Source organism: Molothrus ater, chromosome 1 (assembly GCF_012460135.2).
Source record: "Molothrus ater isolate BHLD 08-10-18 breed brown headed cowbird chromosome 1, BPBGC_Mater_1.1, whole genome shotgun sequence".
Classification (NCBI taxonomy): Eukaryota; Metazoa; Chordata; class Aves; order Passeriformes; family Icteridae; genus Molothrus; species Molothrus ater.
In genome coordinates this window covers 126791173-126816159 of record NC_050478.2, presented here as the reverse complement: position 1 = coordinate 126816159, position 24987 = coordinate 126791173, and the positions used below count along the sequence as shown (strand labels likewise).

The 24987-nt window shown below is 35.7% G+C and overlaps 1 protein-coding gene across 1 annotated transcript in view; it reads right to left on the bottom strand.

The window, feature by feature from the left end:
* Positions 1-11: 11 nt before the first annotated feature.
* The window catches only part of ANGPT1 (angiopoietin 1), a 151701-nt gene continuing 126725 nt past the window's right edge, over positions 12-24987 (bottom strand). Inside the window, exons 8-9 of the mRNA XM_036406337.2 lie at positions 11311-11441; positions 12-2371 (exon numbers count right to left, since the gene is read on the bottom strand). Of these exons, the coding sequence (XP_036262230.1) occupies positions 2211-2371; positions 11311-11441 (292 nt within the window). The 3' untranslated portion in view covers positions 12-2210. The remainder of the gene's footprint in view (positions 2372-11310; positions 11442-24987) is intronic.

Here is a 24987-nt window from a genome sequence, read left to right as displayed (position 1 = left end):
ATACTCCACAATTTTTAAAAACATTTTATTATAAAGGATAGGAAACCAAATCCACTTTTTTTTTCAAACCCAGATAAATAAACAGTAAATATCATGCTTTTAATTTTAAATGTGTTTGGCCTTTTGCAATAGGATCTGCAAAAATGGCATTCTTAACTTGGAGACCTGCAAAACCCTATCTTTTGAGAATGTAGTGGAGATAGACTGCATATTGTGGACATTAATGAAGACCATTAGAAAAACCTGCTGAAACTGGGGCAAAACATGTCTGTGAAGAAAGTGCTACGTAAAGAGTAGTTTGGTAACTTATTCAGCAGAAAACTTCAAATTAACCCTTAGTCAAGATTATTTCAAATATATAAATATATACAACTACACAAGAAAAAAAAATCTTCCCACTTAAAATGAAACAAACATCAAATTGTAACAAAATCAGAGAACCCTTAGGGGCTGCAATAGCCCTCAGTGGTAGTATACCTTGTGATCTTCAGGAAGAGGTGTTTAAAAATGTCCAAGTATTTTTTTCTCTATTCCATAGACATAAACTGCTAAATGGAAAAAAAAAAAAAGGTAAAAAAGTAAGGGGAAAAAAGAGTTATCATTATTCTTTTTAAAAAATCAGATAATTGTTGTTCCTCATCTCAGGAACAGTTTTATAAATGGAACCAAGCAACAAAGAGATGAGCAAACACCTCACCATGTGCAGATTCTGTGTGCCATGTTGGTCTCAATTTAATTGATGAGAGTATTACTTTTGATTTCAGTGGGAGTAGGATAAAATTTTTCATTTAATTTCTAGTAGAAGTAGAATGACTGTGAACTACTTCCCCAAATGGAAGTAAGTTTAAGTTTATTCATATAACTTAATCAAAAGGGCTGTAAATGGAAAGAGTTATCTCTGTATCCTCATAGGCCACCCATTACTTTATTGCTTGTTATTAGAAGACTTTTATCTTTTCCAATAGTCCCACACTTCTGCAACATTTTAATAGAACAAAATTACTTGTTAGCAACCTGTAAGCAGTCATCTAAAGTTCTTTAATATTTATATCCTTTTGAGGCTTTTTACCCTTTGCATGGGTTCAGGGTTGCCTGTACAAAATAAATGACTGTTGCAGGAAATATATGATATTTACAAGTTCACAATTCTTTATTTTTTATACAGTTCTGATGAGTATTTCTTATAGTTGTAGCCTAAGCACTGTGTAGAACTGGCATGCTTCTGATATTCACAAAAATGTAATAAAAAGTAAAATAATTCAGGATAAATTGTGCGCATGCAAGGATACTGCAAAATTAATCCATTGCCTTAAGCGATGCATTTATGTAATTTTTTATACTCTCGCAGTTTGCCTTCCTATGTTTTTTCATGGAAAAATTCCATGCAAAATCCTGTATTTTCTCTTGGATAATATTTCTCATTCTTTAAACCTTCCATTAATTATTCTACATGACATTCAGGCTGATTTTAATGAAAGAAAGGAAAAACCTAAAAACACAGCTACTTTTGTTATCACACTATAAATCCTAGCTTAGGGATTATGACAATTACCTGATTTACCTCTACAGAGCAACTGAGGAATTTATGCTTATTATTCTTATCATTATTCATATGTTTGACTCAGTTTATTAGAAACCTGTCTTTAAAGTATTTAATGAAAAATTTTATTTGCACAAATAATTTGACTCTGGGATTCACATAAATCCATCCGCTATTCAAATTCAGTTCATTAATAAAAAAAATATTGAAGTGGTCACCTTGGATGCTTTAAGAAAAGTTTTAATATAAGTGTCTCTGTAATCCTTTTTCATGGGTATAATGTTGTCATTTCACTGCTGAATAACATTCTACTCAATAGACCATGGTTCATATGTTCCAGTTCTTCAAATTCTGATCCTGTTGCTGAATTAAAAAAAAAGGAATAAAAAAAGGCATCCACTGGCAAGCACCAAGTTTGTGCAGAATAGCCAAATCCAGTTCTTTGGAAAATAATTTCAGCCACCTTCTAAACCAAGCTCTCCGCAGTAATCAAAGTGTGGGGTGGCTGTTGGGAAGTGTGTGCAGGTTATGGAGAGACAGCGAAGCGACTTTGCATCATCCCTACGCGCTGCTTTCAGAAGCCCTTCACCTTCTCCCTTCAGACCGTGCCAGTGCTGCTGCTGAGGGCGGTGCCAGCCTGGCTCCTCCCGGGATCCGCTGCGGAATTCCTTCAGAAGTCCAAAGGCCGAATCATCATGGTGGTGGAGCGCAAGGAGTAGCTGGGGCCTTTGAAGTAATGCCACTTGATGCCATTGAGCTTCCCGTGGTTCTGTCCAGCTGTGTAGAACATCCCATTGAGATTGGAGGGGCCACAGGCATCAAACCACCACCCTGAAACCAGTAAGACAAAATCTTAAACTGCAAGTGCACTAAATATTTCACTTTGTTGTATTAGATTTAGCTGATTAGGAAATTCTGGTAAATAGCTCATTAATAGTGCTGGTATAGTATTTTCATATTTTCCTTTTTTGCTCTTTTTGCTATTCTTTAGTCAGGAGTGCTGGAGAACACACACGTGTATTTACAGAATTGCAAAAGTAATTATGTCCCAATGCACTCTAATTTTATTCTCAGTATGTGGAGTAAAAACAAGAACATGAGAGACAAATTAAGCAGTTTTCATATTTAGACAGTATTGTATTTTTCATTTAAACCTCAGAAAAAGACCATATTCAAAAGTATTTGGAATAATTTCACCTGTTGAGTGACTTGATTTTATTTACCAGCCCTTTTCTACTGCTTTAATTGTGATTGTTCGCTGCTCAGTTACTTTTGTTTCCAGAATAGATGTTGGAGATTCTCCTAACTGAATTATGAGAATTCTGGTGCCGCATTGCCCTGCTTTAAATTGTTGCTTTAAGATGAAATTAATCAGTGAAGTCTCTTGTTTATCTCTCCAAGATCTTTTCTTGTTAAGGTGAATTTTAGATTGCCATGGGACCTAGAGTTTTAAGAAAAATTCCAAATAACATGAAACTTGGCAACACTAGGACTACAGAACACAAACTGACGAATATAAACTAGGTGATATGCTGACTCTACTGAAAGTAGTGGGAGTTTTGCTGGATACCTTGATGGGAATAGAATTTTCTCTCCAACACCTTGCAGAGTATCTATGTATAGTATGAGAAAGATACTTAGTTCAGACTGAGAAAGGCAGAATGAATTCCCAGACTGCAAAAAGCAAATATCTCCAATATCAAAACTGTATTAACTTCTGTGGCTAGGAGTTCTATTTGTCAGAAAGATTTCTGTTGGGACTTTTTCATAGTGAGACCTGTAATTTTGTAAATCTTTAGCACAGTTTCTATGCATCTTTCCATGGAATATGGTTGCACTGAACATTTGTGTAATGAGGCAAATAAGATCATAAAGATCAGGTAGTGACTTTTGCTTTTGTTAGTTAAACGCTACTTTAATTTTAAAAAAGTTATTTCAGCCTGCACATCATAGCATTGCCATCTTCTCAGGACCCCTTGTGAAGCATTTCCTAACAGTCCTGGTAGTGGCAGACTGGTCATGCAGTGAGTGCATACTGAATTCTGCTGGTGTCACTGTGGACTAGAATGCAGAATTTAAAATTTTCTGTGTGTTTTCCACTTTGACTTCTGGAAAAGGAATTAAACTGTGATAAACTCCTTTTAGACAATGTCCACTGTCCCAGAGAATCCTCCAATTCCATCATATTTAGTGGTTAGACTTTTATCTACCTATAATGAATGCATTATATGAAACTATTTTAGTCTATTGTATACTACCACTGTTATGATACTGATTGTGTTTAGCGCTCAGAACCAGTGCTTACTCTGTTCTTTGCATTCAGATCCAAATAATTTATGCTTCTAGTCTTGTAATCCTTAAGATTTTGGAAAGTACTTAGTGTTTTGGTTTTTTTTAAGAAGTAACACTTCATAATGAAATCTTGAGGGATGAATTTATGCCAGATAAATTCTGACAATTTTCTATTTTGGTACAGCTGTCTTCCCTTTGATTTCAATGTTATGCCTAAGGGGGCAATAACCAAAGAAAGGGAAAGCTGTACAGCTGATGTTTTACTGTAACCAGAGTATAATCTTGTAGAAATTTAAGATGAAGTTAAACAGAGAAATCCTAATCCTCATTTTTCAAAGCTGGAACTCAGATGCAGCTGGGTTCTGTTTATGGTGTTGGGATGAAGACCTGGCAAGCTGACCTAGTTACCATTTCATCTTAAAGGAACAGGAATAGATGCATAAATGATCTTTTTTGGGGTGAAGGTTTTCAGTGATGCCATAAAAAATCCATGTTAAAACTGGAATAAGCCAAAGAAAGGCATAATTTTCTAAAACATTTGTGAGGACTTGCTCCAAACTCTCATCCTAGATTTCTTCTAAATAAACACTTATTTCAAAATGTGTTTTAATGATCTTAACTTTTTTCCTATTGTACTGTTCTTGTTAGTGAGAATGAATGGATAAATGTTTTAAAGATGTTTCCTAATATTACATTAAAACTTTGGGTTTACTTTTTCACTGTCTTTTTCTCTTTAAGTGAAGTGGAGTTTTTTGTGTGTTTGTTTTTTGGGTTTTTTTTCTGTTTTGGGTTTTTTTAAATTTTATTTATGGTGTCTTTTTTTTCTCCATATGGCTATTTCTCTCCTGCAGTCCTCTGAAAGGTCTTCACTCCCCTTAGGGCCTCAGATTATCACAAGACTTCCTACTGCATGTCTCAACACCAGAACTCACATCTTTGAATGGATGCAAAGGAAAAGTTTTTTACAGATGCTTTGTATGTTGAGGGGAAGAGGAATGCAAGCAGTGACTTTCTTGGGAGCTATGAAGGAGTGAGGGAACATAAACCAGAGATTTCTAAAAGATATACCTGCAGCACTGCCACTGCAGAAAACACCAAACTGAGCAGCTCCAGAGCTGTGAGACAGCCTGACCCAAGGAAAAACCTCAGTAGCCAGATGTTGGCTTATTACTTGGAGTTCATGGGATTTTCTCATGAATAATCTTGTTTATATTTCCCTGCGTGGTAATGGCTTTCCCAAATAATTATAAAGTCATCTTTGAACCGCAGTAAGATTTTAACTTTGGAGATAACTTTTGGCAACAATTTCCATGGGATGTTTGAATCAGGCATGAAAATGATCAAGAGTGGGCATTGTAAGAAGTAATAATAGAAGTAAGATTTTAAAGTGAAGTGGTAGAAAGAAGGCTTTCATGAGAAGTTTAAGAGAGATTTTATTCAGAAAGAGAGGTAGTTTCTTCAAGCTGTTGTGTCCACAGAATCACTAATTAATCATTTGAACTGAGGACCAATTCAACTTTTTAAGTTAGCCCACCTCTAGTATTTTGTATCATACAAGCAGCACTATAATCTCTGTTTGTAATAAACATCCCTAGGTCATGAAATATATTTTCCAGATCAAATATAAATTAAATAATGCATAGATAAATTGTTTGATAGTTCAGCTATACAAATAGAAATGAATCCTCACTGTAGATGGCTGTTCTTCTGGAACAGTTAACATAGGTTAACTGTTATGCTTTGGTCTTTAATTCATGTTTCTATAACCAATGGGAAATTGTTAAATTTCATGTCTGCTCTTTTCATTAATAAATATATTTTTTATGCTTAAGCTACCTATCTCAGTTGAGCTCCAGACTACACTATACTGGATTAGATCCTTGACTGAATGTTAATGTATATTGAAATCATTTCCACAAATTCTTGCAAAAAATACCTAATAAAAGGGCATTGTGCAAATGAGTAACAATATTAAAAGAAAAAAACCCCACAAGCACGGGTCTTTTTATAATGGCTTTCTGAAGTGATGTGTATAATTTTTACATGATAGAATCTCTTCGTTGAAAGCAATATTAAAAAAGGGCTTTTTGTATGCCAAAGCTAACAGAGTTGCTTTTTTGGCTTGTATAAACTGCAATTAAGCATGTATGCATGTAAAATTCTTTTTTAGTGACCTAATGCTCATCAGTTAATGAGTGCACTATAAGGCTGGTGCTCACTGGGAACTGCAATGATTGCTCTGGTTTGATGGGAGGTTCTTAGTTGACTTTTACATTCTAAAATAATAGTTGTCTAAAGACTGCACATTTGATGGCTGATGCTTTCCTCCCACATCTCAGTTCTCCCTACTGAGGACACTGAATATCTCCAAATGCAGCAGGATCAGTGCAGGCCATTTAATAAGATCCAAAGTTTGTCTAAATGGTACATTTGTATGGATTTACAGAACAAATCGATCCTATGGAAAACAAATATTTATTTCTAACCCCCTGGGTTTGTCCATAAAATTTAATGCCTTTGGTAACAAAGCCAATAAGAAAAATTTGAATCCAAAAATATTGAAATAGTCCTCAATGTTCAAAGGAAATAGAAATTTATTTTAGGAAAGATTTCAATGTTTCTGACATTCTGTAGTTTAAAGAAGTTAGATGGCAATTCTTAGGATCTGGTGATTTTTCATTCATAATTTCTCTGGATGAAGTTTCAGATAACATCTCAAAATATCAGTGGAGCCATGGGACAGAGTCCAAAAGAGTGAATGTAGCAGGAAAGACTTGGGATTGTTTAGTCAGAATTTGAAAGACAAATTGCCAACAATTTAAAATTAACTAAAAACCTTTCAAAGAAATGTAAAGGAATGATGTCTATTCCTTCTAATGGTAGAAGTTATGACAGGATGGAACACATTTAAATTATCGTAGAATTAGCTAGTCAACATGCAAAGTGTTCTTATATTAAATGTAGACAAAGTCAGTTACAGATTTTATCATGAGAATAGAAATCTTGAAATACATAGAAATTGTGAAAATGAATAGAAAGACAGAAACAAACAGATAGAGAAGAATCTGTCTTGTTAAGGGTCTAAATAACCTCTGGAAGAAATTTCTATGTTATTTTATTCCTTAGAGTATTGGATTGACCAGACTACTTGACAATCTGAAGATTAAATTAGAATTTAGCTGTCAGGACATAAGATGAAAAGGCATCAGCTTTTCATATCAACTGGATAATGCAGTCCCTTTCATAGGGACCTTTTTATGAGGTAAAAATAACATGAAACTTGCAGACTGGTGGCTATGTTCTAGTATATCACATGTTAGTCACTTCCTGAAGATCTCCTAACACTGTATTACAGTTGCCCATATTTAATCTTGATAAACATACCAATGTAGTGATGTTTTTGTTAAAAGTTATGCATATTCATATGCCTAATTAAATATTTTGAATATTTCAAGCAAAAAATCAAATAATATTCTAACCATCTGATTGTATTTTTTCATAAAAATATTTGGCAATATAAATGGTACTTCATTAATGGTGCATTCTGAGCAATTTCTTTATGAAAGCAGGAATATGAATAAAAATTAAAAACTGGTGCTTCTTTATGTAATTAGGTGCATATCCAGGGGTTCAGGTTGGATAATCTTAAGTGTCCTGCCATTTTTTCTTTCAAATATTCTGTTTCAAGGAGAATATAAGAAAAACTGTGGCTTTTCTGATTGGAGTGTATGGGCAGATTTCTATATTCAGCCAAGAACTTCCCTCCAAGTCATGACATGAATCATCCATCCCCTTCTTGCAGAGATTCATAAAATTCACCACTTGGAGAAAAAAGCATTGAAACAACAGGCAGTGAATGCAACATGGTTTTGGAGTCATTGAGCAGCCTCTGACTTAATAGATGAAAAATCTATTGAGGCTCAATAAATATGTGTTTAATAAATACACATTTCTCTGATTCAGGAAGCCCCTGAGATTCAAAAGATACTGAGAAAATACTCAAGGGAGGGATAATTTATTTGCATTGCTCTTATGCCTGTATTGACTGTTGTCAGAGACAGGAGACTCCAGCTGGAGGGACCTCTGCTTCCAGTAAAATAAAACAAACAATTTATTTCAGTAATCTCTGCTGCTTCAAACCTGGCAAGACATCTAGAAAGTCTCCCTGTCTTTGTAAAATGATTTTAGGGATCAGAATTTTAGCAGTATTCTCACTTTTCACTTGAAGCAAGGTAAATGTCTTTGTGAACACCTCAGACTGCAGCCAATTCCAGACAAAGAAAATCACCTCAAAACTCTTTCTTGGTGGGCCAAGATACCATAAGTCACTTTCCAGTGACTGAAAACAACTTCACAAATAATTTGGGGCTCAGCTGACAGGTGGTACCTGGCAGAACAGATGGGAATTTGGCCCAGGAATCTGATCCAGAGATGTTAAATGCTAAGGGCTGTATTGGAAATCCTGTACTCATAGGCTTATTCTGGTGACAGTTTGTTGCTTTTTTAGTGTTGTTTCTTGCAAAAAAGCTGTGTACATAACTCATTGGGGCACTCTTCAGACTAAAGGTTGAAATAAGATGGGGATAAAAGAAAGGTTTTGTACATATACATACATATAACATTTTTTTTAGTTTACTGGCCTGAGATATTGAAAAAAGGAAGAACTTATTTGAATGAATGATTTGTCTTCCTTTAAAGTAAAAAAACAACATGCTTAGATTAAATTATCCAAGTCACAAAAAAGCAGCAAAAACATCTAAATATGACAGTTCAGAGGGGTTAAGAATACAGGTCATACACATAATTTTGAAGGCATTCCCTAAATCCATGTAAAGATAGAGCCAAGTAGTATAGCATGGCTCTTTAAAATACAGCAAAGATACACACAAAACACATTGTTGGTGCTTTTGTATTATTCTCCTAGTATTTAATTTCTCATTCTAGGGAAGAGGGATGAGATACAGGAGGAGAGAGAATAACAGTTATGATATAGACCAAATAAAACTGACAACTAGCAAGATCACAGAGAGAAATGTGTGTTTTCCTTACATTTTTATTTTCAGCCTTGATTATAACCATATCACAGTCTTGAGATTTGGCTTATCTCAGCCTTTATTCCTGACATAAATATATTCATTTCACCTCATAGAGATAACAGACTCACCCAAACTGTCAAGATAGCTAGAAACTTGCCTGCAGATTTCATACCATTCATCATTAAAGAGCTCTCTGTGATGTTGCCAAAACTAACATTCTGATATCTTTTTTTTGGGGGGGAAAAGGAGGTTTTCCAAAACCTGATATCATTGCTACTTTTCTAAATTAGTCTTTGTCTGGTAGAAAACTGAAATATACTCCCTAAAAAAGATGTTTTGGTATTTAATTAAATTCTGATATTTCTCAAGGAATGAGAAAGTTGTGTCAAGGAGAAAAGGCATAGGCAGAGTGTTTGAGGAGAACTCTAGCATGATTAAACTCTTTCTTGAGGAACTACAAATTACAGTGCTGTACAACTTGTCTCCAAAGGAACAGTACTCAGAGTCTAGTCCAAAAGAGTAGATTAATCTATCTCCAAAGGCTAATTGCATCTCCTTTTACTGTGATGATTTGCTAAACTTGTGGTTTCCTCAGCCTTTGGTAATTCACCCCTTCCTCCCTATTCATTTCATTTGGTACAAGTAGATTCCAATGTGTGGCTAAGCTGCTGATTTACAGGAATGCTGCAGCAATATATGTGAACCTTGTGGAATGGTTGTTCAACAGCAGACTGACCTTAGCAGGGTGTTGACCTGTCACAGAACTCGGAGCAGGAAAATAAACAAAGCCTCAGCTCCCAGAAGGAGCTGCCTGGGAGTAGGGGTATTTCCAGGCAGCTCAGATACATGAATGAGTCTGCACTTCAGCACAGACACAACTCACACTCAGGAGCTTCTCACTAGACTCTGGCCTGCCCTGGAAGTAACACACTTTAATTTAGCATGTTCTCCAAAGGGAAAGGGCAAAAGTGTTAATTAAAATAATCTACTGACTGCTTATCCACTATCTGTCTCCAGATCTATCTGGTTAGCTTCTATTTTTTATAGAAAGGTAGTGTCTAATCACATGCCTACTGGAAGAAGCTTCCCATGATAACTTCTAATATGATATCCTAAAAGAAGTTAGAGGAGCTTGAAATATTGGCTCCTTAAAGACTTTCCCAACTGGGTCACTTCCAACTGGCAAAAGAGAATGCAGAGCTGGATGTGTGTGTGGTATAAATTCTCAGTGATGGGAAACCATCTTCTGTTAGCAGATGATTGCTTCAGAGGCTCATATGTGCCTGGATGTGGCCTGAGCTGAACTCAGAGTGCCAGTAACCACAAATAATACAGGTTTAACAGTCTGATCCAAAATAATTAAAACTGTACATGCTACAGGATTTTTTTTCCAGGAAAGTTAGAAATCACTGAGGAGAGTCTCCAAACAAGATCAGATATGAAGATAAGAAATGGGGTCTCTTGGTTATACAGTCAGTAAACCAAAGAATCCCAATTTAAGCTTTCTGCTATAATGTGGTGTTCTAGAGATAAAAAGCTTGACCATACAGGGACTAGGAATGATTATCATATGCCAGAGAAAATTCTCACTCTTAGGAGCATTAGGAGTCTGAATGGAGAGATAATCTCAAATATTCATTCTCTGTGCTGGAGGGAAAAAGTACCAGTCATGTACACTATATTTGGAAAAAGTACCAATCATATACACTATACTTGCTGGCAGTCAGATCAGCTTGAGACTTTAAACTGTCCCAGTGTAACTTGTCTGTGCTCTTCCCCACCTCAACTCTTCTTTCTTTCCTTCTGTAGTTTGACTCAGCTCACAAAGGAAATCAGCTTAAACCTTCCAGATTTAAACAGATGGTTGCAGATCTAGTCTTTCACAGGGAAGTGAATTAGTCATTTAGTGTCTTTATGCATTATGCTCACCTGACAGAGAAAGTTTAACCATTATAAATATCTTAATAACAGAATCACATCCCTAAGTGGAATAGATAATGTATTACAAGTCTAGACTATGATTGTTTCTAAACTTTACCATCTAATATCTAATACCTGGCCATTTCTCTCTTTTTTGCTGGTTGATTGTCCAACTTCTGACAAACTTCTTTTCACCTTTTTAATCTTTTATCTTTTTTTAATTTTGCCTTTCTTGCCTAAACAATTACACTAACCTATAATTTCTTCTTTGACATTGTTGCAACAGCTTCAGTGCAGAAGTATACTGACTGCATCTCTGGATCATCCTTTCTCTGCTGACAGGAATCTAGAGGTGTTGGCATTTTGACAATATATGTATAGAAAAAAGTAGCAGTAATAATAATAAAAGAAGTTTTCACTCAGGACTTATACATCCATGACACAACTTCATCCATGATTGCTTTAGGAAAACACAGTAGATTCCTATTAATGTACCATATTTTCAGAGTCAGTTGCACTCACCTCCAGTCAACATGAGAGCACATTTACACATGCAGTTGTCATTGTCAGCATCTTTTGTACTGAATTCAGCACCATGCAAGATCAGACTGCTCTGTTTTCCAGCAGTTCCACTGTGACCTTTTAAATAAAGCCTGAAACAACAAGGGAAAACAATCAGAGACACCAAAATAGAGAAGAAAGATAAGAGATTCAGATTTTTTCCATATCAGGTTGGCATTGTATGAAGTGCACCCATAAAACTTGTGAATCTCTTATGTTTTGTCTAAATCGCTCTCTTGTTTGAGGTGTGATATTTAGGGGACATTTGGGGTTTTTCAGTGTATCTGTGTTAGCACATAGTCCTTCCTCCAGAGCAGAATCAAGCTCAAGGAATCAGAACTGGAAAGACAAAAAAGCAGAGGCAGTGAGAGAGGAGGAATGAGAAGAGGTGCCCAGATATCTGGAATACATTGACAGAATGAGTGACTACTTGAGTAGCTGGTTTCTTTACTGTTTCTTTCCTGTGGCACAGAAACAGCAACCCCAGTTAACAGGAGTCATGTTATTAATGCCTGGGCTTGGAAGCAGATTTTAGCAGCCTTAGAACTTTTAATTCCACAAGCCAAAATCTCAGTTTTGCCAAAGCTGTCTCTGAATGACAAATGGAGAATAACTTAGAGTTCAAGCCACAAAAGTCTTCATAATTTGCAATGTAAAGCATCTCTTTTTTTAAGGAGTCTTTCAACTAGTTGAAACCACAACAATGAGCTAGGAGTTGGAGCTCAACTGCAACAATGGTTGCAATGAGGAGAGGAGAGAGAGAGAGGAGAGGAGAGGAGAGGAGAGGAGAGGAGAGGAGAGGAGAGGAGAGGAGAGAGGAGAGGAGAGGAGAGGAGAGGAGAGGAGAGGAGAGGAGAGGAGAGAGGAGAGGAGAGGAGAGGAGATAGACTTCACTGAAGTGAGAGACATCTGTTCTCATTCCTCTAGGGTTATTACAGAGGGGCAAATATGTCTTTTAAATATCAAATATAAAATGCATAAGGAGTTACCAGAACAGAGGCAGGACATAAGCAGGAGAGATGTCTGCTTCTTTCTGTGATTTACCTCAGAGTGCTATACTAGAAAAAGTTTTCCCAACTTCTCCCACAGACAGAGAGAACAAGGGGAGCAGAGGGCAGTCACTGACTGTCGCTGCCTCTCTGTTGTTTTTTTTATCTAGTTACTTTGCATGAATAAAAGAGTAAATGCCTTTACCAGAGTGACACTCATCCATTTGTTTACATGGAAGACATACTTTGCTGCAGTGTTCACAGTATTAACAGCAGGAGTACAGAACATCCCTGACCTTTCTAGCCTACAATAGTAGCAGTAGATAAACCATTGGCATTTTTCTGAGATGAGGAGAGTCTGTCCCAAGACTGAAACTAAAATAAAACCCACTTCTCCCACAGAACTTTGGAGCTGAATTCTGCTTATGAGAGCAAGAGCACCATATGACAGCTTTCCTTAACCAAGTCCATGGCTGCTGGTTTTTGTTGGTTTTGTTTGGGTTATTTTTTTGTTTTGTTTTGTTTTGCATACATCTGTGGGTGGATATTAGGTCCAAATAAAGCCAATTGGATTAAACTTGTCACAGAAACTCATTACAGAGAAGCCTTGTCAGGATACCTGATGAGATTACTTAAAATGTGAAGGCATAGAACCAGATCTTAGCAATCTACAGTTTCACATTTGTAGACTGAATCTGAGAATACCCTATTGTAGACTGATGTGAACTTCACCTAATTTTCAGTGAATTTCTTCCTATGTGTCCTTTGTTCAACTCTAAAAGTTGAGACAGTAGATGTTAAGCATGGATATTTAAAAATTAAAAAATGAATTAAAAAAGGAATTGTCAGGTTTATAAGTTACACTGCCTACCTTAATTTGATTTTAATTTTGATTGTTACATGGCTGAGGCTGATGATCAAATACTTTGATTCAATCCTTAGAGCAAATTTTGTATATATAGAAAACTACACACACATAAACATACAAAACTTTTTGGATTAAATACATATATTGTGCATAGTCAAATACCTTCTGATAGCAAAAAAATAGATAAAGCCAAGTGTAAGCCTCAGTAGAAGACTGTGAAGATCCTTTGTAATTTAACAAGATACAACCCAGGAACAGGAATACAGGAAGGTCATTGCATTATGCTATTGCCCAATCATGGTGGAAATTAGCCTGTAATGGCCATGTTAATCTATCAAAGGATGTTTGTTTTAGACAAGATTAATCTAAGATCTGTCTTTGCACATGTTCATTTCTTTGTTTAATAGAAATGAAAGGCTGGAATTGATCCCATCTTCATTCATTGGACTTTTGCCTTATTTTTGGGCTGTGCCTGATACTTTGCAGAACAAAATAAACTTCCCTGAGGTTGTGTTGATAGAGAAATTATTTTGTCACATGATATCTATGATCTGAGATTAAATGGCCGTACATCCTCATTATATCAGCCACACCAAGGCTCACAGAAGCCTCATAAAGTTAGTATAAAAAGCAAATGCTATTTACTTAAATAAGAAAGACAAGGTTAGCCAGACCTTTTATTAGCAATCAATACTATAAAACCCACTTAGTCCAATAAAAAAGTGCAATCTAAGAAAACATAAAACATAAAGAAAAAAATATTACTTGGTATTTAATGTTTTCCCCAAAGGGTGAGGGCATTGGGATTGTTTACAAGCTCTTTACTTTCCCTGATATTTTACAAACATTCCACTCATTACAGATTTAGATCTTGTCAGTTATGTTTGACTGTTCCTCAACACAATTTGTCTAGTTGGTCTCCAGTGACTTTGAAAGAATAAAGCTTAACTTGGCTCTGAACTCTAGTGTGCTTATCATACTGCAGCCATGTGCAGATGAACCACAGTTGAAACAGTAATTCTGTTTCTTTGGGCTTTTCTCCCTGGATTGGCATTGCCCAGCAGTTAGGAAAAAAAATGCCACCGCAAAGTTGGCATTTTTACTTCATACCAAAATCAGATCTCAGTCAAAACCTGGAGCTGATCCTGAAGCAATCAGGAGCTTCAGTTCAAGCCCTACAGAGTCCAAACTAGTCCAGCTTGAGACAGCAAGTCTGTACAGCAGCAGGGCCACTGATGAGCTCCTTACTCCCAGGAGCAATAGACATCTTATTACTTGGACTTAGTTATTCAGTATTCTCAGATTCAGATTGATAGGATAGAACCTTTAAAACAAACTTCAAATAACTACTAGGATAGTAGTTATTGTACTAGGATACAATTTCTCTCCCTTAGAAAAAATGGCGATTCAGGGTGTAGTTCCTCTTGGTTGTTCTTGGAGATAAAGGAAAGGAAGTTAAGAATAAAAAGCCACTCATGATTGATTAGAAGTCAAAGAACATTTTAAAGGGTACATTTCCAGTCTTCCCATTTGCTCACAGACAGGAAATTCTGATCAGGGAAAGAAGGTGAAATGCTGCTCTGATTTACTGCAATAGGTGGGAGAAGTAAATTCATGCTTGTATAAGCAAAAATAAATCTACTTTATCTGCATACAATGAAACTGAAAAAGCAAGAAATAAGCAATAGCAGTTAAATAATGTGTAAATAGGAGTGAGAGAAATACTGCATTTTTATATGAAATTTTAAGGACTTCTGATGATTTTTTAATGAAATTTTAAATTCATTATGAGGAACAGAGCAGCCCTCATTTAGAAAGTAGCAACTTTCATAGCTGATGTACTTAAAAAGAAACAAAAAAATATTTAAAATATTGCAACTCTTACATCTTATTTAGCATGGATGTTAGGATCATTCTGCATTTTTTCTGGTGATATAGCAATGGCAGCTTGGGATCTCACTTCTTAAATGGTGAAGGAGAATTCTTAAGGATGTTTTGCCTTTTCATCATTCTTACTGTGTGACACAACTTGACTATCTGCAGTCCCTTGAAACAAAAGTAAGGCATATTGTGTGCAAAGAGTGGATCTAAAAATATTACATAAACAACTGCAGAGCAGCCTGAAAAGACATTTTAAATTTACATCTGCAATTTTTGCTTTTGCAGTGATTAGATGACCTCACATTCTTTCAAATATATACAGCTTAACTATCTTCATACCATGTTTAAGGACTTTCACAGATAAACTTGGGATGATTCCAAATAAATAACAAAAAAAATATTAAAATGGTATAGTTCTGAACATACAGCTGTGAAAATTGCAACATACAGAATGAGATATAAAAAATTCTGAAAAATAAAATGCAGTCATAAATCCAGGTGAAAAAGTTGTGTGCTAAAAGTATAAGAAATAGTTTCTGATGCAGTGCTTTACATATTAAACATTGAACCTTAAACTTAGTATTTTTTAATTTATTTTTACTAGAATGAGTGAGAGTTCAGTAGAACTCCCAGAATTTAATATTAGCTAGTTTTCTCTATTTTTTTTCCATTAGAGCTGCTAGAGATCACTCAGTCCTTTACTTCTATCAGTCTCTCAATGAAACAGCTAAGAAGTCACATCCAGCTTTGTTGGTGAGAAATACTTTGTCTGTAAACAAACACACAAGATAATAGTTTATTGCAAACATAACAACCATCATTAGGAGATGTAGAGAACCCTCTCAACTACCTCAGTGTACAGCTCTTGAACATGATGAGTTAAGAGCAAATTTCACCATTGCCAAAGTGCTAAAAATATGAGCTGAGATCCCCTTGACTGGAATTCATAAACATGAGTACTGGCCTAATATCCTTAACAACTAAAAAGAGAGAGCCAAGAGTCTTGAAGTAGGATTTAAAGATTCAGCATGATAAGTGGAGAGGACCACATCAAAGCTTGCCTTTGGGAAATACTTTAAAGGTATGTCTTCAAATTCCTACTTCAGTTTTGTCTCTGCAGCTTAAAATGTCCTATTTCCACCCTGCTCTTTCCACATGGCAGGAGGGAATCCCAGATTATGATCCCTTCTCAAAGGAGGGGTTGTTAATTTTGATGGAAATGGTAATGGGAAAAAAAATAGTTGTGTGGGGATCAGAATCTGTACCCAGAGTTCCCTTTTCTGAGCTCCCTCTTCACTGGGTTTTTATTTTTTCCAAACTTTGACAAGAGCAGAGGGCACCTACATCTCAATCCTTCTAACCTACTGGTTACCACTTAGGTATGTCCTGCACATTAGGCATGTGAAAGACATCTTTGTTTTTAGAACCAATGTGACTGACATTACTTTGCCCTCTAGTTTAGAAATGTTTGAGGTTGAGGAAGGATTTAACTTGCATCTTCCATCTGGTTCACAGCTGCATCTAAATTTTAGATAGCTTAAGTTTCTGAAACTAAACCCAATTAAAAGATGCTGAAGTTGGTAGAGTTTCATGAAACGCTGAGTTAGTTAAACACTTCCATTCATAATGGGATTTAGGTGATTTAGTCCCTTTGTGAACCAAAGCCCACTGGACTGCAACCACTTAGGTGGACCCAGTATGAGATTATACTTAGGATACACTTAAGTCTAGACATTAATTGTAATAATTCTAAGAAATAAAAGAAAACAAAACCAGAGAGCAGCTTCATTTTAAGCACAGGTTTGGGGGTTGTTTTCCATCAAAAATGCTTTGATTAATTATTTGTGAATCAAACCTCCTTTTTTACCAATTAATAAGACATCAAGTCTACATTGAATATTGTTTGTTAGAATTCTGGCAAATGCACCTTTTCCTGAACATATTGCAAAATCTTACCAATCCTCCCAATGGTAACAGTTGTCTATGAATAGCAAAATCACCTCTGTAATAAGATACCTTACAAATACTCAATGATAGATAACATGTTGTGAACGGGTGAAAAAAAAATCAAAATAATCACTCTAGAGAAATATTGCTGTCACTGAGGTTGAAACTAAAATGTCTGCCAAAAGTTGGCTAAACATGGAACTAAATATTATGTGGGAACTATCTGGGAATCATAACCCTGGTATTTTACTGATACACCCTAACTTTTTCATAGTCTAGTACTCGTACTAAAGGATAAAGGGAAACATCCCTTGTGCCTGCCAGTTTTTAAAATCAGTGGAAAGATCATCTCCTGGCTGGAGATAGAGCATGAGCCATCTGTGGTGACCAGGGAGATCACTGTGAGTTTGAACTCTGTCAGAATGCAGAGTAAAAGGCATCTTAGTCAGTGCCCTTGTCCAGATTACAGATAGATTGCCTGGGCACCCATTTGGATCCTTTTTCTTCTTTTGGAAATAAAACTTCTTAAACATGACCTTTATTTTTTTCTTTGAAAGGGAGAGGAGGAAATATTTTGATTTCATTAGGACAGTGCATACTCTCCTTATAAAAACAAACTAAATTAAATCAACACACAATTTTTTAATCATGAATCAAGATTAACTAGCTAGCAAGAATGCAACACAAGATGAGGTAAATAATTATTAGAAGTAAACTAAAAGCTACCCCAAAAGAATGGAAAATACTTTGGAGAAATTGAAGAAACAAGATAGGAAGGAAGATGACAAAAACACCACTACTCACAAAATTTTGAGCTCTTGCTAACTCGTTTAATTGAGTTGCAAGAAATATTCACCACCTTGATCACTGCCTTTGAATGAATAACTGATGCAAAAGTAGCAAAAGAGAAGCAGAAAGGGAATATCACATTTGGTGTCTGACTGGAGAAAATCAGAAATATCAACCATGAAACCTAAGAATACTGCATTTTTCCCACTCCTATCTTTAGCACAAACTTGAGAAATAGTGCGCTTGGTAAATTCACCAATATGGACTTTTAATTTAACTTATATTCCTAATGGAGTTTGTAATTGCAAACAGTAGGCATGATGGCTCTGTAAAATTTTGAAAACCTGAATAATTCAGTAAGAAACACTGACAACTTGAACAGATTTTCAATTTGGCTCTTAATATTCTACCTGCCCACATGAAAATAATTTCCTTCTGCATTTCCTTTAGAAAAGTGTGAGACAAAATAACCTCTGTATTTCTCCTAGGTTGCTCTTCAGCAATGACTCCCTGATGTAATTATTGTTTGACATCACTGCAGCTCCTTGCCCATTCTCTTGTAGAGACAAGTGAAATGTGCCCAGCTAACAAAATATCAATTCAATATATCCAAAGTAAGGACATATATCTGCCAATTTTAAAGATAAAATGTGAATACAAAATGCAGCTATAAATGAATATTATCAGTTTGCCTTTGGAATTGTTTCAGTACAACCTGTCTAAGGGACAACAAATGATTTATAGTAGATGGATCCTTCCCAGGAATTGCACACTGTTAACTGAAAAACTTGTTTTCTATCTCTAGGAGCTCACGGCAAGTTTAGCTTGTGTTTGAACTTCAGACCTGACAGGTCAAAGGAGAAAAATATGTTTATTCTGGACACTGAACAAGCAAACAACCCAGCCGTGAATAAGAAACACATCTACACATTACAGAAAAGTATAAAATAGTCTAGTAAGCCTGTATGTTGTACTGATTGTGAGTTTTTGCATAAAATGAACAAATTTGCTTTTCTGTATTAAATTTTATTAATAGATTAATAATTGAGTAAAGCACTGTACTTATTGAGTATTGGGTAAGGATAACTAAAGGACATCAGGATCATTTTTCCTAATGCACAGCACACAGCCGGTCATACTGCTGTCTGCAGACAAATGGTGCTTTGTCATGGTTTGCAACAAGTGTTTAAAAATATGTTTATTCTGGACAGCGAACAGGCAAACATATGCTTCTATTACTTGAAATACATGCTACAGAAGCCACAGAAAGTCCCTGGCAGTGTGAGCTGCTAGGTTTGCAGCTGATGTCAGTAGCATGGTGGTGATGGAGAGGAAACATACGGTAACGCTGGGTTTTACTGCTAACAGAAACAGAAACATATTTAAGGTTACTATCACAATGATGTGTTGAACAGAAATAATTCCCTCTACTCTAATCTCTCACCAAATACAGCACAGAAGAGATACATTAATCTGCTACTACCATTTTCTGTTAAAACTATTTTTCAACACAATACTTATTACAACAGAATCACCCACCAATGTTTTTTTCTCATGCAAATATGAAATAAAACTTTTCAATTATTATATTTATTACTTTTTTTTAGTAAATGAAAACTAAATTCTTGCCAGAGAAAAAAATTTCACTCTCTCACCAGCTATATAAATGCTAAGATTTCCCGTTGCTGCAGAAACTACCACTTTTGTCCTGATTCATGGCTCTATAAAACACAACATTAATTTATAAAATGTAGGGAATGAATTAATTTCAAGCTTGAAGTAACTAGGGATGATCAATGTTTTAAATGGACATATAAACACTGAACTCTGCTAAACGATAATGCAAATTATTTTTATATCATTGAAGATTGATGAACATCTTAAAAAATAAAATACAAAATTAGAAGCTATCTGAACTCTTTCCCAGCACATGAACAAAGCCAAGGTTAGAGAAATTTGCTTAATTCAAAATGTAGCCTAAAATAAAAAAAAAATATTTTTCTCCCTACTCAAACAGACTTCCCAGGTTTGGCTGAATCCAACAGCAGAAATGCCAAAACTGGTTCTTAAGGGATTTTTTCAGCACAGAAATACAGGGACTCTACAGAGAAAGTAATATTTTAAAAGTTTTTAAGGTTTATATAAGTAATCAGACCTTCTGATGCTTATCTTTATTGAATTGCTGAAGCTTGTGGTGTTTGTATATCTTTATTTAAGGATCTGTTTTACAGACATTGAAGTTAGTGGAAAAGTTCAGTGAACATTTGTTGGAAATTTGATTTATCTTTAAATTGATTAATCATGTTTGAAAATCCAGTAAAGGAGACCCACACAACTACAGTAAAATTTAAACTTAGTACTTCTTCCAAAATATGCTTGGAAGTTCCAAAAGTCTCGTAAATATCGTTTGTTGAAATCCATGTAGATATATTGTAATAGTAGATTTCATAAATCTATGCTTTAGTTGTACTGAGGGTGACATTAATTATACACTGTCATCCACATAGGTTATACATTATCCTAATTAACTGTTTTAGATAAAATGGAAATAGAAAGCTTCATGTATCAGCATGCTGTTCATGCTTGCTTTTACCCTGTTGGCTACTAGTAGAGATACTGGGTTTTTCTTACCAAGCAGTGTCATTGAGAAATGTCATTTATGGGCCACAGTAAAATATTTACCACACAGTTCACTTAATTGAAAGTCATTAATCATAAGTAACTAGAAAAGTTACTAATATCATAAATAGACTTATGATAAAAATTTATATTAATCTTAATGAGATAAGTTGGTGTTTGGAAATTAATGTGTCTAAAGAGCCTATAGTCAATGTAGGTTGAGGGGATGGGTGCTAGTGTTTTGATTTGGGTTTCTTGTGGGGTTTTTGGTTGCAAACAGAATTCCTGACTGAAACATGACTACTGAACTTATTTTTTCTAATCAAACTGGATATTGAATAAGGTGCAACACGTAATCATCAAGAAATTATTTAAATACTGAATTGGATAAAACATCTAGGTTGAATAACATTTTTCCTCATGTTTCCACTGGCACAACAGTTAACTGAAACTGTCAAAGGTATTTTTCAAATATCATAGAATGATAGAAAAAATTTATGTTGGAAAAGACCTTTAGGGTCATCAAGTTTAATCATTAATCCAGAACTGCCAAGCCCACACTAAAACATGTTTCTAAGCACCACATCTCCAAAGGTTGTAATACCTCCAGGGATGCTGGCTCAACCACCTCCTTGGGCAGCCTGTTCTAATGTTTGACAATTCTTTCTGGAAAAAGTTTTCTCCTAATCTCCAATCTAAAAGTCCCCTCATGCATCTTGAGGCTGTTTCTTCTTGTCACTTTTTACCTGGGAGAAGAGGATGCCCCCCCTCCTCCCAGCTAAAACCTCTTCTCAGGCAGTTGTAGAGAGGGATAAGGTCCCCCCAGGCCTCCTTTTCTCCAGACTGAACACCCCCAGCTCCCTCAGGTACTCCTCACAAGACTTTTGCTCCAGGCACTTCCCAAGCTCTGTTGCCTTCACCAGGACATGGTTCAGAAATCTCTAGGTGGTTTGTTGGTTTTTTTTTTGTTTTTTTTCTTCCCATGTGAAGAGCTTGGATATAAGGAAATTAATCATAACTGATAAAGGTGGAAATAGCTGGCAATTACTTTTTTCATCAATTTGTTTTGATTATTTATTCTTTATTCTGGGCTAGCAGTGCAATCTTCTTTTACAATCGTGCCCCTTGCAGCATTTGCAGTTTCTGTTTTATAAATTTTTCCAGTTGTTAATGACCTAATAACCCTATCAAACCTTACTACAGCATTGGTTTAATGTGGATGGAATGGAATGAGTTTGCAGCTGCCAACAGACTACAATGTAAAGAAATAACTTAATGAATAACACATTAAAATAAATATTTTGGGTTCTGCATGAGATTTTCAAGATTTATGCTGGGATTGGTGTCAAGAAATGTGTGCTTCCCACTGCATGAATCCCAGAGGAAAATGCAAAGATGTTTTGGGGAATATTATTTTCAAAGCAAAAAGTTAATCAGAATTTTCTTTCTCTTACCTGTGTTTGAACTTGTTCAGTCCTGATGGATAAGCCAGTTCACAGTTTATGAATTTCCTCTAATCAGATTAAAGGGCTCTATCTGGTGGCTATGTACTCATGACATCAGTAAACAGCAAGAGATATTGAAGAATCACTTTGTCGAGGTGACAGGAAAAGCAATAATTTCCAAATATGGAAACAATAGAAGATAGTATTAATGACAACATAATTGTCATGATCTCTTTCTGACCCTTATATTTTAAATTTTTTATGGTTTTATGTCATCTTAAAGAGTGTGCAATCATAATGAAATGAGAGTGACTTGACCCTCAGTGAGAGCTCTGGTGGTCCTGCCTCAACAAAGTACTGACTATGTGCATAAAAGAAAAAAAAAATTACTTAGGTACATTGCAAAATGAATAAAATAAGTCTGTGCAAAAATAATTAAAATGGAGGATGGGAAGGAGAAGAAGAAAAAAGGTGGGGATGAGAAAGCCAAGGCTTCTCTTATTCATATAGTATCCTTCACATCAGCATTATTCATTTTTTGATTAAAAATTTATTAAATTAGAAACTAGATGTAGAATAAAAGTACTTATATACAAAAGCACATCCCACCTTCAGTCTGGATCGTGTGCAACAGCCGTGGCTTGATCCCTTCACTCATTAGTGTCTGTATTGTACAACATGCAACACTTATCCTCTGGCTTTTATCTCCATTATCACACTAAGGTTAGGCTTTCAGTATAAGGGCAAGTATTTAGGAAAAGGCAACAAATTTTATAAGTGACTGATGCATAGAGAGTTTCTGTGAAATGTTTATAGCTATTTGAAAAATAAATATTGGCTTCACCGTTCCCTTGGTTTTCTTAATGCAAAATTAAGTTTAAAAAATGACAAAATGAGTTATGTGGCACTAAGACCTTGGTAGAAAAATATAAACAGACTATTAAAACATATTTCAACTCCCTTGGCATCATTTGTGGCCAACAAACAGTCATCTGTGAGTGAAAGGTTAACTGACTGTCACCCATTTATGATCCAAGTCCTTTCCTGGTGCCACACTGACCAGGCTAACAGTGCTCAGCATGTTTTACATGCCTTTTTCACCCTAAAAACCCAGGTCATGACCTAATAAGAGCTGTGACTCACAATAATGACTCATTTGGTTCAAATGGCATTGAGGTAGGTGCAAAGAAGTTTTACTTCAGTGCAGCTGAATTATTATTCTAAATAAAAGAAAACCAAACATGAACAGTGCACATGCACTTGGGTCAAGAGTTTTGAGCTGCTCCAGCACTGATTTTAAATTGAAAACACTTCAGCCTCCAGGATCTGTTGAAACAGAAGACTGGAGACCAAACTCAGTATGGTACCAGGCACTTTTCTTTCTTTTTCTAATTAGGCTTTCATTGTTTTTCAGTACCTCCTTCTTGTAGATATTTGCAGACCACCCAACCAATGAAAACTTCACTGTATTGGATATCACAATAAGTTTGTGTTCTGACATTCAAAGTTTTTATCAGTTGGAAGGTTTATGTAAATTAGCAGCTCTTCAGACATGGTGTATACCTCTGCTTTGTCGTGTAACTCATCTGCTGCATTGCTGCTGTGGATCAAATAATGAATAATATCTCTTTTTATTACCATTGCCTTAGAGATAGAGACAGCTAAATCAAGTACTCATTTGATAGGACAAAAATTCCAAATCTCAAATCCAAGAGAACAAGAAACCTAAAGATTGGTGCAATAAATGACTACTGAAAAATCTGGGATGATCCTTTTGCCAGATTCTCTTCAGGCCCCACAGGTACACTTTACTCTTTGACTCATGAAAGAAGGAAACACAAAAAATACCACACCACTTTGCTGGTATTTGCTGAAAATATAGTGAATCAGTGCAGAAAGTGTTCTCAGGATCAAGCTCTAGAAATCTTGCCAGTAGAGCTGTTAATGATAAAAGGATGGGGAAAAGCCACTGGCATTCGTTGGCTGGGAAGCTGGTAACAGATTTCAGAGACTTTAACCATGTACATTCTAGATTAAATAGGGGTCACTCTAAGACTTTCTGCTTGTGTTGTTCCAGCAGATGAAAGCTTGCTCTGTCAGTTCTCTCTGAGCAGACATGAGCTCATTCTGCCCACACTCTATCCCCACTGGAAGCTGAACTGTCACAATAAGCACGACACTGAGCCTACTCACAGGCAGGGTATTTTAGCTTGGGCTCAAAGCCACATGGACAGGTCTACCAGGCTTCTGCTTCACTCAGAGAGTGGGCAGAGAGTCAGCAGCTATGGGGGTGCACAGAGCCCACACTCTTTGAGGGAGCCTCAGGTCCCATTCTTGGCCTCTGCATTGTGGAGATCTAAGTTTGAATGCTTGGCTCATGGTGACAATTGTGGACATTTCAGAAAACTTTGCAAGCACCACTTTTTTTTTAATCTGGAGATATTGTCACTAATACTAAATATATTCATCATAATCTTGTAAGCATTTAGGGGTCAACTTCACTTTGATGGAAATCTTGGTCATCCAGAGGAAGAATATAATTTTTCTCATTGAAGTCAGAGACACATCCCATTTTTTGTACTCAGATTTTCTACCTTTCAAGACTGGCATTTGGAAGTGTCATTTTTTCTGTTTTATTTTAGATCAAAGTTATGGGAAGAATAATGTCCAGGTTAAATATTTTGAACTGGACCTGAATTTGATCCTGAAAATGTACTGCACTTTACACTTACACAGATAATAGTGGAGAGAATTATGCAACCAGGGAATATTCATTAAAGAAACTTTTCCAACACAGAAATGTTTTCTAACTGTGAATTTTACTGTGAGATTTTTTTCTCATTCTGTATTTTACTTTTGAATTTGTTTTTCTACTTGCACACTTAAGATAGATGCATTATGCTGCAATTCTAAATTTTCTGCATATCAGTGATCAACAAACATTAATGAAACTCTAAATTTTCACTCTGTGATGCTGTATCTATCTGCAACATTTGACATGTCCTTACATATATCCATTACACTTTGTACACAAATTTTCACTATGCTAATCTACATTCTGAAAATTATTATAGGTTGCAAGGGTTTTCACACTTACATT